This window comes from Xyrauchen texanus, chromosome 37 (assembly GCF_025860055.1).
Source record: "Xyrauchen texanus isolate HMW12.3.18 chromosome 37, RBS_HiC_50CHRs, whole genome shotgun sequence".
NCBI lineage: Eukaryota > Metazoa > Chordata > Actinopteri > Cypriniformes > Catostomidae > Xyrauchen > Xyrauchen texanus.
The window spans coordinates 8,968,992-8,986,148 of record NC_068312.1 but is presented as its reverse complement, the minus strand read 5'-3'; the positions used below and the strand labels follow the sequence as shown (position 1 = coordinate 8,986,148).

Sequence of the window (17,157 nt, the reverse complement as noted above, 5' to 3'; positions counted from 1 at the left end):
ACATCTCAAGTGCAATGATCCACATATGAAGAACTACATAGGTACGTTTTTTCAAGAAAAACTTTGCTGTTACAAAGTAGATGTTTTTTGAAAGTTTAGACTAGTTTTAATAGTTTGAAGTTTGATGGAGTAAGACAAACAACCAGCTAGCTAGATAGATAGATGATCAGAAATACTTTACCCTAGTCCCAAATTACACACTATACACTTACAATATACACAATGCACTCGCCATGTAGTGTATGAATTTTCAAAGTGTAATATAATCCCAAATGGTACACTTACAGTAACTTTTTTTTAACAACACTGAAGCATTAACAGCTGACAGAGGTGATGTTACAAATGCATGCAATGTGTTGCCGCTAGCTTTAGCGCGTTAGCCAACCTTAGTTCAACACTTAGAACTCAAACAATGTACATATTCCCACAGAGTAGGGTGATGGTAAAGCATTCAACTAGTTTAGATCGGTCTCTTTGACGTGTACAGTGTAGACAGCCTCAAGGTGTTATGATGTGTTCAGTGTAGACAGGGTATCAGGGATTTTTCACATTTTTGATCTTATGCTGTGTGAAAACCATAAGTCTGATCAATTCTACAAGACATTGCACATTATGCCATGTAGCTTGAAAGCTCCAGTTCCGATGCTCCCTTCACGCAGATTGCACCATCTGCGTAGGGCACCAGCTGCCTAGTGGGGCACCATATTACCCTAGGGGCACCAGAAACTCCAAAGGCTGCACTTCCTCACACGTAATACGTTAATCAAGGACCCGATAACAGTCGCTTCTTTTAGCCAACATTATTATTAAGATTAAGCCTGTATGGATGACTAGGCCTCTACAACCCAGAGCTGAGCACTCTCAAAACAGTGGAGATGCTAGTGGACTTTAGGAGGATCATCTCAACATTGACCTAGTTCACCATTGTAAAAAGCACTGTGGCAGCAGTGAAGTCATTCAGGTTCCTGGGCTCTACCAGCTCACAGGACCTGAAGTGAGAGACCCATATTGACTCCATTGTGAAAAAGGCCCAGCATAGGTTGTACTTCCTTCGCCAGTTGAGGCGCTGCTGATACAGTTCTACTCATTGAGTCTGTCCTCTGCACTTCAATAACTGTCTGGTTTAGTGCAGCTATGAAATCGGACATCAGAAGACTATAAAGGACTGTTCAGACTGCTGAGAGGATTATTGGTTGCCCCCTGCCCTCCCTTTCACTTTGGACCCCAATCACCCTGCCTACTACCTTTCTGAACTGTTGTCTTCTGGACGACGCTCTGAGCACCAGAACCGTCAGGCGCAAGAACAGTTTTTTCCCTCAGGCTATCCATCTCATGAATAGTTAAAACTGCCCCATTGAGCAACAATTATGTGCAATACACAGCTTAATCTATTATATTTATCCAACATATCCTAACTCATCTGCCATTACATTCCCTTACACTATCTGTATATAACTGATTTTCATTTGTACATATGTATATATTATGTCTTATTGTGTATTTCTATATATACACTTTGATTCTGATTCTAATAATGAGTGACTTTTGAGAACTGGTTACAAAATAACGATGCAATCCAAATTGTAAATGGGACCTGTAAATGGTCAGACATCTAGTACTATGCAGTATAAACCCACTGTTCCTTACCTTCAACTATATATGCCTGAGATCCATCATCACCTTCCTGAATAACACAAACACCCTCTTTAAATGTGGTAGGATAGGCAGAATCCACCAGATGCAGCATCTGATCCCTGTCTAGATATTTCATGCACTCACTCTCTGCTAAAGCTGCCTCTATCAGCCTCTGTGACCTGAAAGAAAGAAAGAAAGAAAGAAAGAAAGAAAGAAAGAAAGAAAAAGAAAGAAAGAAAGAAAGGAAAAGATGAAGAGATAGGCAAATTAAGTGTAGGTGAAGAGAATGAGTTGAAATTTTGAGTTCTTACTCTTGACTCTTGCTGTAGCTGATTGGAGGGTTTTGTAAGATTTTTGTAAGAAGTTCTGGCTCCACATTAATGGGCTCTGTTACCAGGGTTTGTCTCCTCCCTCTCAAAGAAGAAACACGCTGTTGACCTAGATGCAAATGAAATGAGTGTAAAAATTAGTAATAAATATGTTTTCAATGCTGTTAAACTATCATTGACTCTGAACTCTGGGCTGTTTGCTGTCAAAAATCTGAGTTGCTTTTTGGAACCATGGCTCCAACATTATTTTCTAAGATCTTTAAAAGAAAAAATGCCCAACGGTTTACAGGGGTCTCTAGTTGATAAATCTTGCTCTGCAAACATTTTGCAAAATTAGGTTAGGCTCAGGTTTCCTGCTGGACTCCAAATACAAAACATTCTATAAATGTTACATGTGAATCTTGAGAGTTATATCCAAGTGTGGCAGCGGGGCGTGGTCAAGCGCCCGTCCGGGAGAGAAAAGCGGTAAGGGCGCTTACACCTGAGCTAGACTATGTCTAACACCTGTCTCTAATTTCAGTGAGCACGGGAGAGCGGCATAAAAGGCAGCCAGAGGGCCTCCATGGGGGAGAGAGAGTGACATAAGAGTTACTGTGTTTGTGTGTGAAAAAGCTTGCTGTTTAAAAGTGCTCTGTGCACGTTGTGATTATTAATAAAGAACCTCACCTCTGAGCCACTGCGTCAAGTGTCATCCCTTGGAGGAGATCTTTACACTGGTGCTGAAACCCGGAATTGTTTGTCCAAGTATGGAGATGGGTCACCCCGTAGAGTCCTCCCAGCTGACGGAGGTCCTCCAGTCCCTCGCGACACTACACCAGAGCCACCAACAGTCCCTGCTTGAGCTCCGGCAGGACCAGGATCGGCCGTTTTTTGAGATCATGCGGGCTCAGGCAGAGGACCGGCATGCCATCCGGAGCCTCCTCAGCCAGGAGGCCACGCCGGCCACAGCCGCGACCCCGGACCCCCGCTCCACGCTGCCGCCGCCCACGTTACAGGAGATGAGGGCAGTAGATGATCCTGAGGCCTTCCTTGATTTGTTTGAGCGAACGGCAGAAATCTGGGGCTGGCCGCATGAACAATGGGCAGCCCACCTAGTTCCTCTCCTGTCCGGGGAAGCTCAACTCGCGGTTCAACAACTGCCGGCAACTAACCTCCTGGCCTACACAGACCTAAAAAGAGCCATTTTGCAACGGGTCGGTCGGAGCCCGGAAGAGAATCGTCAGCTCTTCCGGGGCATGAAGCTGGAAAAGTCCGATTGCCCGTTCGCGTTTGCCCAACGGCTCCGGGACGCCTGTCGGAGGTGGCTGCTCGCGGGGGACCGCGACGTCGAGGGAGTTATCGATCAGGTGGTACTGGAGCAATTTGGCCAACGGCTGCCCCGGAAAACGGTGGAGTGGGTCCAGTGGCACCGCCCGGCGTCGCTGGAGGAAGCCGTTCGCCTTGCGGAGGACCATCTGGTTGCGATCCCGAAGGCAGACGAGCCCTCCTTCTCTCTCTCTCTTTCCCCTTCCCCTGTGTCTGCCCCTGCCTTCTCCCCCTCCCCTATGTCCTTTTGCTCTGTTCTCTCCCCAGGGCCCGTGCCTGCCCCGCGCAGGCGTGGAGTGTACCAGAGACCAGCTTCCCGGCCTTGGGAGAATGTACCCTCCCTTTCCCCATCATTCAGCCAGTTCTCCTCCTCAGGTGGGGGCGCCCACCAGCACAAGTGTGGCCGTAACGTCTGGGCCGGCCTGTTGGAGGTGCGGAGACCCGGACCACTTCCGGGATCAGTGTCCGCTGATGGAGGTGGGGATGGTGGTGCGGGTCTCCAATCGGGCTGGACCATAACGGATTCTGGTAAGGATCAGGGGGTATTTACCAAGCTTTGCTGGATACCGGCTGCAATCAGACCACCATCCACCAACGCTTGGTTCAACTCGGGGCTTTGGGTTTAGCTAAACTGGTGAGGGTGAGGTGTGTGCATGGGGATGTTCACAAGTATCCCATGGTGACTTTGGCGATTAAATTCAGGGGAAGAAACCATAGTGTGGAGGCAGCGGTTAGTTCCCGCTTCACTCATCCGCTAATCTTGGGTACTGATTGGCCGAATTTTGAAGATATTTTAGAGGGTATTTGTGCGGATGGGTCCTGCATAAAGAGGTGTGCGGTGTGCGATGCTTTGGCAGGGGAGGCGGAGCCGGGGCCATCCTCGGCTGCTCTGAATGACGAGGGAAGGGGCGAGGTGGCCACCCCTCCTCTCAGGGAATTCCCTGAGGGGGACTTCCCTCTAGAGCAGTCGCGGGACGAAACCCTTAAACATGCTCTTGACCAAGTGAGAGTAATTGATGGTCAACAGCTTCGGCCGGGCATCGCCATTTCATACCCATATTTTGCCATGATTAAAGATCGGTTATATAGAGTGATGCAGGACGCTAAAACGAAAGAGGAAATGACACAATTATTGATTCTCACTATAATCCTATGGCCGGTCACCTAGGGGAACGGAAAACACTTCTCCGTCTAATAGCCCGTTTCTATTGGCCGGGCATTGGCGGTGATGTCCGCAGGTGGTGTGCGGCATGCCATGAATGTCAGCTGGAAAACCCACCAGCCACCCCAAAAGCACCATTGCGCCCTCTACCATTGATCGAGGTCCCCTTCGAAAGAATTGGGATGGACCTCGTCGGGCCATTAGAACAGTCAGCACGCGGACATCGCTTCGTGTTAGTCCTAGTGGATTACGCAACGCGATATCCGGAAGCAGTGCCTCTGAGCAAAATCGCCACACGTAGTGTTGCAGGGGCACTCTTCAAGATAATCTCCCGGGTGGGGATTCCGAAAGAAATCCTCACCGATCAAGGCACGACTTTTATGTCACGTACACTTCGCGAACTTTACGAGCTCTTGGGCATTAAATCGATTCGCACTAGCGTTTACCATCCACAGACAGATGGCCTAGTGGAACGATTTAATAAAACGCTCAAGAACATGATTCATAAATTCGTACACGATGATGCTAGAAATTGGGATAAGTGGCTAGACCCCTGTTATTTGCAGTACGGGAGGTCCCGCAAGCCTCCACAGGGTTCTCCCCATTTGAGCTGCTGTACAGGCGACGCCCACGCGGGGTCCTTGACGTCATCCGCGAAGCTTGGGAGGAGGGACGTTCTAATAGTAAAAATGAAATTCAGTTCGTTCTCGATCTTAGATCAAAACTCCACACACTGGGGCGACTAACACAGGAGAATTTGCTCCAAGCTCCAGAACGCCAACGGCGGCTGTATGACAGGGGTGCTCGGCTAAGGGAATTTGCACCGGGAGATAAAGTACTCGTATTACTCCCAACATCGAGCTCTAAATTACTCGCCAAGTGGCAAGGGCCCTTTGAGGTCACACGACGAGTAGGGGATCTCGATTATGAAGTTAAACGTCCCGATAGAGGGGGCGCACGTCAAATATATCACCTCAACCTCCTGAAATTGTGGAGGGAGGAGTCGGCCTCTGTGACGTTGGCCACAGTAGTTCTGGAGAGGGCGGAGCTTGGACCGGAGGTAAACAAAAACTGCAATCTTAACACTCCGGTTACTTGTGGAGACCACCTCTCACCGCGTCAACTCAGAGGTTTCCGATTTACAAAAGGAATTTGCGGATGTGTTTTCCCCTCTACCGGGTCGTACAAACATCATACAGCACCACATCGAGACCGAGCCGGGCGTGGTGGTGCGTTGCCGCCCCTATCGCTTACCCAAACATAAAAAGAAAATAGTACGGGAGGAATTAGATGCGATGCTTGATATGGGCGTAATAGAGGAATCCCACAGTGATTGGTCCAGCCTGGTTGTTCTTGTTCCCAAGAGTGATGGGTCTGTTCGATTCTGTGTGGATTACAGAAAAGTCAACGCGGTGTCTAAATTTGACGCGTACCCAATGCCCCGTGTTGATGAACTGCTCGATTTTATTCGACCTTGGATTTAACAAAGGGTTATTGGCAGATCCCCTTGACACCAATGTCCAGTGAGAAAACAGCCTTCACTACGCTGTTTGGATTACACCAATTTGTGACGCTTCCTTTCGGTTTGTTTGGAGCACCAGCCACGTTTCAACGACTCATGGATAGGATACTCAGACCTCACACCGCTGCCTATTTAGATGATATTATCATTTATAGCAATGATTGACAGCGGCACATGCAACATCTGAGGGCCGTCCTGAGATCGCTGCGGTGGGCGGGGCTCACGGCAAACCCTAAGAAGTGCGCGATTGGGCTTGTGGAGGTACGGTATCTGGGGTTCCACTTGGGTCATGGCCAGGTGCGTCCCCAAATTGACAAAACCGCTGCGATTGCAACTTGCCCTAGACCCAAGACCAAAAAGGGGGTGAGGCATTTCCTGGGGCTGGCTGGCTATTATAGGAGGTTTGTGCCTAATTATTCGGACGTCACCAGCCCGCTGACTGACCTCACTAAAAAGGGGGCTCCAGATCCGGTCCAATGGTCGGAGCAGTGCCAACAGGCATTTATGCAGATTAAAGCCGCACTTTGTGGGGGGCCGCTTCTTCATGCACCTGACTTCTCTCTCCCTTTTATTTTGCAGACGGACGCTTCAGACAGAGGGCTGGGGGCTGTACTCTCGCAGGTGGTGGAGGGGGAGGAGCGCCCGGTGCTGTACCTTAGCCGTAAGCTCTCCTTAAGGGAGACTAAGTACAGCACCGTGGAAAAGGAGTGTTTGGCCATCAAGTGGGCGGTCCTCACCCTCCGTTACTACCTGCTGGGGCGGGCCTTCACCCTCTGCTCGGATCACGCCCCACTGCAGTGGCTCCATCGCATGAAAGATACTAACGCCCGGATCACCTGTTGGTATCTAGCTCTCCAGCCCTTTAAATTCAAGGTGGTCCACAGACCGAGGGTGCAGATGACTGTCGCCGACTTCCTCTCCAGAAATGGGGGGCAGTGGTAGACAGGCTGGATTGCGCCCCGGCCTGAGTCGGGCGGTGGGGGTATGTGGCAGCAGCGGCGTGGTCAAGCGCCCGTCCGGGAGAGAAAAGCGGTAAGGGCGCTTACACCTGAGCTAGATTATGTCTAACACCTGTCTCTAATTTCAGTGAGCACGGGGAGAGCGGCATAAAAGGCAGCCAGAGGGCCTCCATGGGGGAGAGAGAGTGACATAAGAGTTACTGTGTTTGTGTGTGAAAAAGCTCGCTGTTTAAAAGTGCTCTGTGCACGTTGTGATTATTAATAAAGAACCTCACCTCTGAGCCACTGCGTCAAGTGTCATCCCTTGGAGGAGATCTTTACACCAAGTTAAGATATACAGTATACGTATAATGCAATCTATTATATATTAACTACAAATAATTTATATGGAAGATTTCTACAAATGCAATTTTGACTAGTAATCCTAGAAAAATATATCCATAATGCAATTTTTTGGGCGTAATTTTTTGCTAGAATGCCAGTGCAACGTGCATAATTTTAATTAGTTATACCGTTTCATTGGCTTATGTTGAAATCTATAGTCAGATATCAATAACAGTGTTTTTTACTATAAAAATGCAATGAATGCTACTTTATCTATATATTTGCAAACTGACTTCTACGTTTCACTGCAGTTTTCTGGTGAAATGAACACTAGAGGCGCTACAACAACTGTGCGTTTTGTTCACTTTCAAGCAAATCACAACTACAATGGCTGATTATGACTTTGTAAACACTTGTTTTTTGCTCTGTTACTCACACACTGCTAATATAATGATATCGAAATCTTTTACTATAATGTATCATTTGAAAAACAACACATTTTGTGCTTGCATGACAGACTCACCTACATTTATAAATTTATTCTGAGCTTAGCTTGCATGGTAGCTCACCTAATAGTATTGTTCTATTATCTCAGAAGACAGTGGTTCAAGCCCAGCCAAATGTGCAAGCTTAGGTTTAGGTGTTGGTTAAGGGTAAGGATGTCTGGGTTTTTTATGTCTTATTTGATTTTAGAACACAATTGGCTAGCTTTAGGTTGAAGGTCAGGGAATTATGTTTTACTCATTAAAACCTCCATTTAGTATTCACCTTAAAAATATCGTCTGATTATGACACCATTTCACTCACTTTTGGTGCCCCCTGCTGGACATTTCAAGGGGAAACTGCAGCCAAGAGTGTAATAAAGGAATATGGCACTCTGAATCAGTCATTAGAGGGCGCTACTGACATGTACATCAGACAACAAGGATAACACATGTGTATCCGTGCGTGTCATGTCTCCATTCATTTTAAACGGAGATGCAAACACAAAAGTCACATCACGTTGGAGACCTTAACATGGCAATAACATGTACCTGTTGATGTGCTTCCATGTCAAGGCGGCGTCACGTTAGTAACTAATGTGTGGATAACGTCAAAATGTAATAACGTCATAACATCTGGGAGAATGTTCGCCTGTATTTTGTCTACGAGCAATTGTCATGCGTCTGTCGAACATGCGTCTGTCTGACGTGTGTGTTGTATTCTGACTTTAAAAGCTTGGCAGAAAAAAAATTCAAGTTACCTTCTTCTCTACAGGTTTTTGACATTTTAAATGTCTTGATAGAGTGTTAAGAGGGCATTTTTGTGACAGCAGCGCTTTGTAGGGTTGCCACCTGTCCTGTAAAATCTTCCACACATTGTGCTAAAATGTGCTAAAACTGTGGAGGGTGTGGTAAGGGACTGTCTGAAAAGTAAAAGCTGTGACGTTTCTATAGAAATGTCCAATAAGATCAAACAATGTATGAATACAATCATAAAGACAAGTACAGCTGAAGGAAAACAAATAAACAAATAAAATTATAAAAAAATATGTATAAACCATCCAAAATGATTACATAAATAAGAAATATATTTTTTACATATACATTTTTTTACAATTTGTATTAATAATGCATATTATCTCAATGCATTTATTGCTAAAACGGTGCCAACCAACCTTGGACTCCCTAATTGCTACAACAGTTATTAAGTGCAATTATGTTTACACTTGAATAATAATATTAAAACATATAAATAAGGGTGTTGTGTACCTTCATCAAAGCAAAAATATTGGTTAAACATTTTTAATCAAACAACAATACATCAATGTGAGGGGTGTCACAAAAGCATTGCTATAATTAAGTTTCAAATAATCAGAGTGTCCATTCTCCTATCCATCTTGTGAGGTTGTCTCCCATCCCAGTGCCATTTTGTTTTGGTTTTTTGAATAGGTGTAATGAATGAGCAGCAAAGGCAGACGAGGATGCAGATCCAAATGCAGTTTAACTTTATTATTAAAACAACAAACAAACAAACAAACAAACAAGGCAGGAACATGGAGAACTCGGGAACAAAGAAAACAGCCACGATGGGACATAAACAGAGAACTCGGGCAGGGAACACAGACCAGGCTTAGCAACATTCAACGATTGACAGCGACTGAACAAACAGACAGGGTTTAAATACATGGACATAGGAAGACAGGAACCAATGAACAAACAGAACTCAAACAAGATAACAAGGTGATAAACTAAAACCAAAGACAACTAACGAGGGCAGGTGAAAACAATGAACAGAGCACACGAAGGCTGACAAGAAAACTATGGAAGCACAAGGGAGACAAATGTGAAAAACTAAGGAGTAGAAAAGTGACAAAAATGACAAACAGAGGGCGACAGTGAGACAAGACAAGGTATACATAACAGAGCCCCCCCTCAAAGGATCGGATTCCAGACGATCCTAAATAATAATAAGAAACAAATGAAAGAAGGTACCAGGAGCAGACAGGAAAACCAGGGGAGGAGCAAGAAGGCAGTCCAAGGGGGCACAGAGGACAGGCAGGAAGTCCAAGGGGGCACAAAGGGCAGGCAGGAAGTCCAAGGGGGCACAGAGGGCAGGCAGGAAGTCCAAGGGGGCACAAAGGGCAGGCAGGAAGTCCTGGGGGGCACAAAGGGCAGGCAGGAAGTCCAAGGGGGCACAAAGGGCAGGCAGGAAGTCCTGGGGGGGGGGTACAGAGGGGACTGGGTCAGGGGGCCTGGGAGGTGGCCACAGGACAGGGACCGGTTCAGGAGGCCTGGGAGCTGGCCACAGGGCAGGGACCAATTCAGGAGGCCTGGGAGCTGGCCACAGGGCAGGGACAGGTTCAGGTGGTCTGGGAGCTGGCCACAGCGCAAGGATAGGTTCAGGAGGTCTGGGAGCTGGCCACAGGGCAAGGATAGGTTCAGGTGGTCTGGGAGCTGGCCACAGGGCAAGGATAGGTTTGGGGAACCTGGGAGGAGGCCACTGGACAGGGACTGGGTCAGGCAGCCTGGGAAGAGGCCACAGGACAGGGACCGGGTCAGGAGGCCTGGGAGGAGGCCACAGGACAGGGACTGGGTCAGGAGGCCTGGGAGGAGGCCACAGGATGGGAACAGGGTCAGGAGGCCTGGGAGGAGGCCACAGGTCAGGAACTGGGTCAGGGGCCCTGGGAGAAGGCCACCAGACAGGGGCAGGTTCAGGAGGCCTGGGAGGAGGCCACAGGTCAGGAACAGGGTCAGGGGCCCTGGGAGGAGGCCACAGGACAGGGACCGGGTCAGGAGGCCTGGGAGGAGGCCACAGGACAGGGACTGGGTCAGGAGGCCTGGGAGGAGGCCACAGGATGGGAACAGGGTCAGGAGGCCTGGGAGGAGGCCACAGGATGGGGCAGGTTCAGGAGGCCTTGGAGGCTCTGGAGGCGGAGCCGTAGGAGGCTCGAGAGGCTTGAGAGGTGGAGCCCTGGAAGGCCCAAGAGGCTTGAGAGGCAGAGCCCTGGAAGGCTCGAGAGGCCTGAGAGGCGGAGTCCTAGAAGACTCGAGTGACTTGAGGGGCGGAGCCCTGGGAGGCTCGAGAGACTTGAGAGGCGGAGCCCTGGGAGGCTCGAGAGACTTGAGGAGCGGAGCCCTAGAGGGCTCGGGAGGCGGAGCCATAGGAGGCTCTGGGGGTGGAGCCGTAGAAGGCTCTGGAGGAGGAGCCGTAGGAGGCTCGAGAGGCGGAGCCCTAGAAAGCTCTGGAGTCTCTGGGAGCAGAGCCGTAGGAGGCTCGGGAGGTGGAGCCGTAGGAGGCTCGAGAGGCGGAGCCCTAGAAAGCTCAGGAGTCTCTGGGAGCAGAGCCGTAGGAGGCTCGGGAGGTGGAGCCCTAGGAGGCTCTGGAGGTGGAGCCCTAGGAGGCTCTGGAGGTGGAGCCGTAGAAGGCTCTGGAGGAGGAGCCGTAAGAGGCTCGAGAGGCGGAGTCAAGTCAAGTCAAGTCAATTTTATTTGTATAGCGCCTTTCACAACACACATCGTTTCAAAGCAGCTTTACAGAATATTAGCATTAACAGACGATAAGAACTGTAATGTCTATAAAGTCGATTAATCATCATTGTGTAATTTAGATAAAATACGAATTTTAATAGTGTTTATAAATAATTAAATGATAATTGTATTAATAACCCCAGTGAGCAAGCTGTAGGCGACTGTGGCAAGGAACACAAAACTCCATAAGATGTAGATTAATGGAGAAAAATAACCTTGGGAGAAACCAGACTCACTGTGGGGGCCAGTTCCCTCTGGCTAACATTATGAATGTAATGGAAATATTAATTATGTATAGGTAAAATCATGGTTTAAAATTATTAAACTAAGTGATAAGGGTCATTGATTAAACATAGATTGTGTTTGAACTGTAAGATTAATGACCAAAGTCTTTGAAGTCCATCTTGATTAATTGCAGAAGTTCACATAGATGCAATTGTCCTTGTTAATTGGCTGATGAAGGCTTTTGTTGGCAATTGTTAGTCTAAGCATTTCATTTCAGGATCGTAGTCCATAAATAGACCGAGGTGATGCAGGTTGGAGTTGGCATAATTTCATCCTCTGAAGTCCGTCATAATAGATTGAAGTGATGTTTGGCTGGCACCGGCTGCATTTAGTCATCATCATTCTGCGACATGTAGCAGTGGAGTCCAACATGAAGCAGGAATGGTGCTGGATCCAGCCGGTTCTGGTGACCTCAGGATAGGAGTCCCAAGGTTGAGACAGGGAAACAAATAAAAAGATGTAAGCGTAGATGCCATTGAATTTATTGCAGAGTTAGTGATCATGCTCAATGTTTCTGGTTTCTGGTTCCGGCAGACCCAACTAAAGCAGCCTAATTGTGGGATAAATTAGGTGTATGCCTGGCTAAATAGATGAGTCTTTAGTCTAGACTTAAACTGAGAGAGTGTGTCTGCATCTCGAACAGTGTTTGGGGAGACTATTCCATAGTTTAGGAGCCAAATATGAAAAGGATCTTCCTCCTTTAGTGGATTTTGATATTCTAGGAACTATTAATAGGCCAGAATTTTGCGATCTTAATGAACATGTTGGAATATAGCGTGTTAGAAGATCACTTAAGTACTGCGGAGCTAGACCATTCAAAGCTTTGTACGTAGTTAACAGAATTTTAAAATCAATACGGAATTTAACAGGTAGCCAATGTAACGATGATAAAATGGGGCTAATATGATCATATTTCTTGGTTCTCGTCAGCACTCTGGCTGCTGCATTTTGAACCAATTGAAGTTTATTTATTGATCTTGCTGGACATCCTCCCAGTAATGCATTACAATAATCTAGTCTTGAGGTCATGAACGCATGAATTAGTTTTTCGGCATCAGCAACCGAGAGCATATGCCTTAATTTAGCAATATTTCTTAGGTGGAAGAATGCTGTTCTACAAACATTTGTAATTTGATTTTCAAAGGACAGATTGGTATCAAATATAACACCTAAGTTCTTTGCTGTTGAAGATGATGTAACAGTACATCCATCTAGAGTCAAATTATATTTTAGTGGCTTATTTTTAGAGTTTTTTGGTCCAATAATTAGAACCTCTGTTTTGTCAGAATTGAGTAGAAGGAAATTTCTGGCCATCCAATCTTTTATTTCATTGATACACTCTGCTAATTTTGAGAATTGTGAAATCTCATCAGGTTTTGAAGAAATATAAAGTCGTGTCGAATGCAGCACTAAGATCTAAAAGCACTAGAAGAGAAATGCAGCTGCGATCAGATGATAAGAGCAAGTCATTTGTAACTCTGATAAGTGCAGTCTCTGTACTCTGATGAGGCCTAAATCCTGATTGAAATTCAGGAGTCCTGGAAGGCTCGAGAGGCGGAGCCCTGGGAAGCTCGGGAGGAGCTCTGGGAGGCTCGGGAGGAGGAGCCCTGGGAGGCTCGAGAGGAGGAGCCCTGGGAGGCTCGAGAGACTTGAGAGGCGGAGTCCTGGAAGACTCGGGAGGGGGAGCTCTGGGAAGCTCGAGAGGAGCCCTGGAAGACTCGGTAGGCGGAGCTCTGGAAAGCTCGGAAGGCGGAGCTCTGGAAAGCTCGGGAGGCTCGGAAGGCGGAGCTCTGGAAAGCTCGGGAGGCGGAGCTCTGGATAGCTCGGAAGGCGGAGCTCTGGAAAGCTCGGGAGGCTCGGAAGGCGGAGCTCTGGTAAGCTCAGAAGGCGGAGCTCTGGAAAGCTCGGGAGGCTCGGAAGGCGGAGCTCTGGAAAGCTCAGGAGTTGGAGCTCTGGAAAGCTTGGAAGGCGGAGCTCTGGAAAGCTCGGGAGGCTCGGAAGGCGGAGCTCTGGAAAGCTCGGGAGGCGAAGCTCTGGAAAGCTCGGGAGGCATTGGCGCTTGGACGATCATGGCTACAGACGCTGGCTCAGGGACGGTCGAGGCTACAGGCGCTGGCTCAGGGACGGTCGACGCCTACAGGCGCTGGCTCACGGACATCGGAGGCTACAGGCACTGGCTCATTGACGTTTGAGGCTATCGGCACTGGCTCACTGACGTCTGAGGCTACAGGCGCTGGCTCGGGGGCGGTCGAGGGCTCAGGCTCTCTCACCGTGGCTGACGAGGACTCAGGCTCGCTCACAGTGACATGCGTGGGCACTGGCTCACTCACAGTGACATGCGTGGGCTCTGGCTCGCTGACCGGGGCAGGCATGGGCCGGAAGGTGGAAGCCCGTCTTCTCTCCCTCCTCCGGGCAGACGAAGTGGGCCGCGCTGGCTCGTGGAAGGCAACTGACATGAGGGTGTCCTCGTTGACAGGTGGAGTTGGTGTTACAGGGGGCGCCGGGGGTGGCTGAAGAGACACCACTGTGGACGGTGAGGTAGGGTCCTTCTCAGCAACGCCCACCGCGAGCGGTGAGTCGCCCACCAGTAGGGTCGCCACCAGGAAGTCGCGGAGAGTCCAGCCACGCGTCGCCTGTGGCAGCCGCTCCCTCAGCGACGGGCCCAAGCTGTCCCTGAAGAAGACCACCAAGGCTGGGTCCAGAAAGGTTGAGATGCTCGCCAGACGGAGAAAGTCCTGAATGTGGTCCTCGACAGGGCGGTCCTCCTGCTTGAGATCGAGCAAGCGGCATCTAGCTCGCAAAACCGCTGGATCCATAGGTTGGTCAATCGTTCTGTAATGAATGATCAGCGAAGGCAGACGAGGAGATGTGGATCCAAATGCAGTTTAACTTTATTATTAAAACAACAAACAAACAAACAAACAAGGCAGGAACATGGAAAACTTGGGAACAAAGAAAACAGCCACGATGGGACATAAACAGAGAACTCGGGCAGGGAACACAGACCAGGCTTAGCAACATTCAACGATTGACAGCGACTGAACAAACAGACAGGGTTTAAATACATGGACATAGGAAGACGGGAACCAATGAACAAACAGAACTCAAACAAGATAACAAGGTGATAAACTAAAACCAAAGACAACTAACGAGGGCAGGTGAAAACAATGAACAGAGCACACGAAGGCTGACAAGAAAACTATGGAAGCACAAGGGAGACAAAAGCGAAAAACTAAGGAGTAGAAAAGTGACAAAAATGACAAACAGAGGGCGACAGTGAGTCAAGACAAGGTATACATAACAATAGGTATGTCTTTGGTGTACATTTGGGTAAAATGTTTGCTCCGCCTCAGGAAAAATATTCCTGATATTTTCAATTGTATGATTCCTGATGTGTCTTTGAAATTTGAAAAAAAGGGGGAAAAAACATTTATAGCTGAAGTGACTTAAAGAAAGAAGATTATGATGTAATTTGTTTTCTTTAATCTTATTTTTGGCTAAATTCTTCATAGGTTTTCATTTAACAAGGGCAAACCTTGTTGTTTAAAATGTTACATTAATTTGAGTTTTTTCTTCCTCTAATAGGAAAGCTGTGAAAATATCTGGCAAATTGTCATGTTGTGTTGTCTTTAATTAAAAAAAGAAGTTCTTGCTATAGGGCACCTGCAAAATGACACACGGAACCCAAATAGTTCCTTGAGGATAGACGCAAGTGTTTATTCCTTCTCATATTTTGAACAGTCTGACTGTATTGTTTTGACTGAGAATTATTAATATGCCAAATTATAAAATATGCCTACCCTTAGTTTAACTGTTGCTGTTGTTGTTGTTGAACACTTTCATAAGTGTGATAACCTAATATAAAACTATATCAATATTTAATAAAGAAGAAATTTGTGATTTTTTTATAGTATACCTCGTAATTTCGACATATATAGAACAAACCAAAATGGATCTATTTAGATATAAAACAGTAATATTAAGCTGATTATATAATTATAATTGTAAATGTAATCCATACTCTGCATTAATTGGCGTGTTGATAATAAAGCTTTAAAATAATTGAAATATATTGAACTTACCAAGAAATCATGATAAAATAAACACTTTAATGCATGGGAATATCACCAATCAATCCTTCACAACTCTGGGTTTTTGCTGCATTTGTGTAAATAACTGAACACAATAAAACTACATTGGGATGATTAAATAAATACCTATATAATAGGTATTTTATACAAAAGATTGACAAATTCTGTTCGCCAAAATTATGGTTCGAATTTGTATATGAGTAGCTTTTTGTAGCAAGGACTTAAGCTATGATAAGCCTATACATAAATTAAGCTTTAAATTTTTTTAAGCATTTGTAATCATTAAAATGGTGTGGTGGTGGTGTAGTGGGCTAAAGCACTAAACTGTTAAGCAGAAGGTTGTCCGTTCGATCCCCACAGCCACCACCATTGTGTCCTTGAGCAAGGATTGTCCCTGTAATAAGGGCTTTCTGTAAGTCGCTTTGCCAAATGCATAAATGTAAAATCCTGCCCTTATAAATATTCACTGGATTTAAAAATGTGTGACAACTAGCCCCAGTAGCCTATCCCTATTATGTGAGACAGTATAAGTATGCTATAGTAGACCAATTTCGTTCATAGTCAGTATGCATTTAATTCATTCAAACCATTTTTGACACATTGAGACGGACGTACATTCTCCACGCGTATGTCACACAGACTTCGACAAGCTTTTCATCTTGGTCAAGGAACGACACATTCCGAGCGCCATAAAGGGATAGTTCACCAAAAAATTATTTATTCTCTCATCATTTACTCACCCTCATGCCACCCCAGATGAGTATGACTTTCTTTCCTCTGCAGAACGCAAATTAAGATTTTTAGAAAAATATTTCGGCTTTGTAGGTCCATACAATGCAAGTGAATTGTGACCAGAACCCAGAAGGACCAATAAGGACATAAAGGAGGCATAGAAGTAATCCATACGACTCCAGTGGTTTAATCCATGTCTTCAGAAGTTATATGATAGATGAGGTTGAAAAACAGATCAATATTTAAGTCATTTTTATCCTAAATCTCCACATTTGTCCAGTCCCAACGGTGGCTGAATGTACAATATTAAACCTTACGGTTTTACTTTTATGCTGCTTTTAAGTCCTTTTTGGACCTTATGAGTTCTTATCACCATTCACTTGCATTGTATGGACCTACAGAGTGGAAATATTCTTCTAAAAATCTTAATTTGTGTTCTGCCGAAGAAAGTCATACACATCAGGGATGGCATTAGGGGGAGTAAATGATGAAGAGAACTCTTGCTTCAAATCGCAGGTTCTAGATATCTTTAACCAGGTTAAACTGTTATTCTTACAAAATGCATGAATGTGACATTAAATGATAACATAACACGGCTTGCCACCGCAGCATATCGCACCTGAAGGAGATGGCGAGACGGTGTTGACAGTGAGCCGCAGACGGTCGAGCTCCCCCTGCAGGCGGCGTATGAGATCGTCTTTGGCGTCCAGTTCAAGCTCCAGCTCGTCGATAAGAGCATCTCTCTGCCGTAACTCCTCTATCTTCAACTGCAGCGCGAACTGAAGATCTCGGAGCGTACCCAT

General features: G+C 46.5%; 1 protein-coding gene across 1 annotated transcript in view; it reads right to left on the bottom strand.

The window, feature by feature from the left end:
* prkg1l (protein kinase cGMP-dependent 1, like) overlaps nt 1–17,157 on the bottom strand; it is a 54,618-nt gene extending 37,461 nt beyond the window's left edge. Inside the window, exons 1-4 of the mRNA XM_052108955.1 lie at nt 17,002–17,157; nt 10,821–10,854; nt 1,947–2,073; nt 1,648–1,814 (exon numbers count right to left, since the gene is read on the bottom strand). Coding sequence (XP_051964915.1) covers nt 1,648–1,814; nt 1,947–2,073; nt 10,821–10,854; nt 17,002–17,157 — 484 coding nt within the window. The remainder of the gene's footprint in view (nt 1–1,647; nt 1,815–1,946; nt 2,074–10,820; nt 10,855–17,001) is intronic.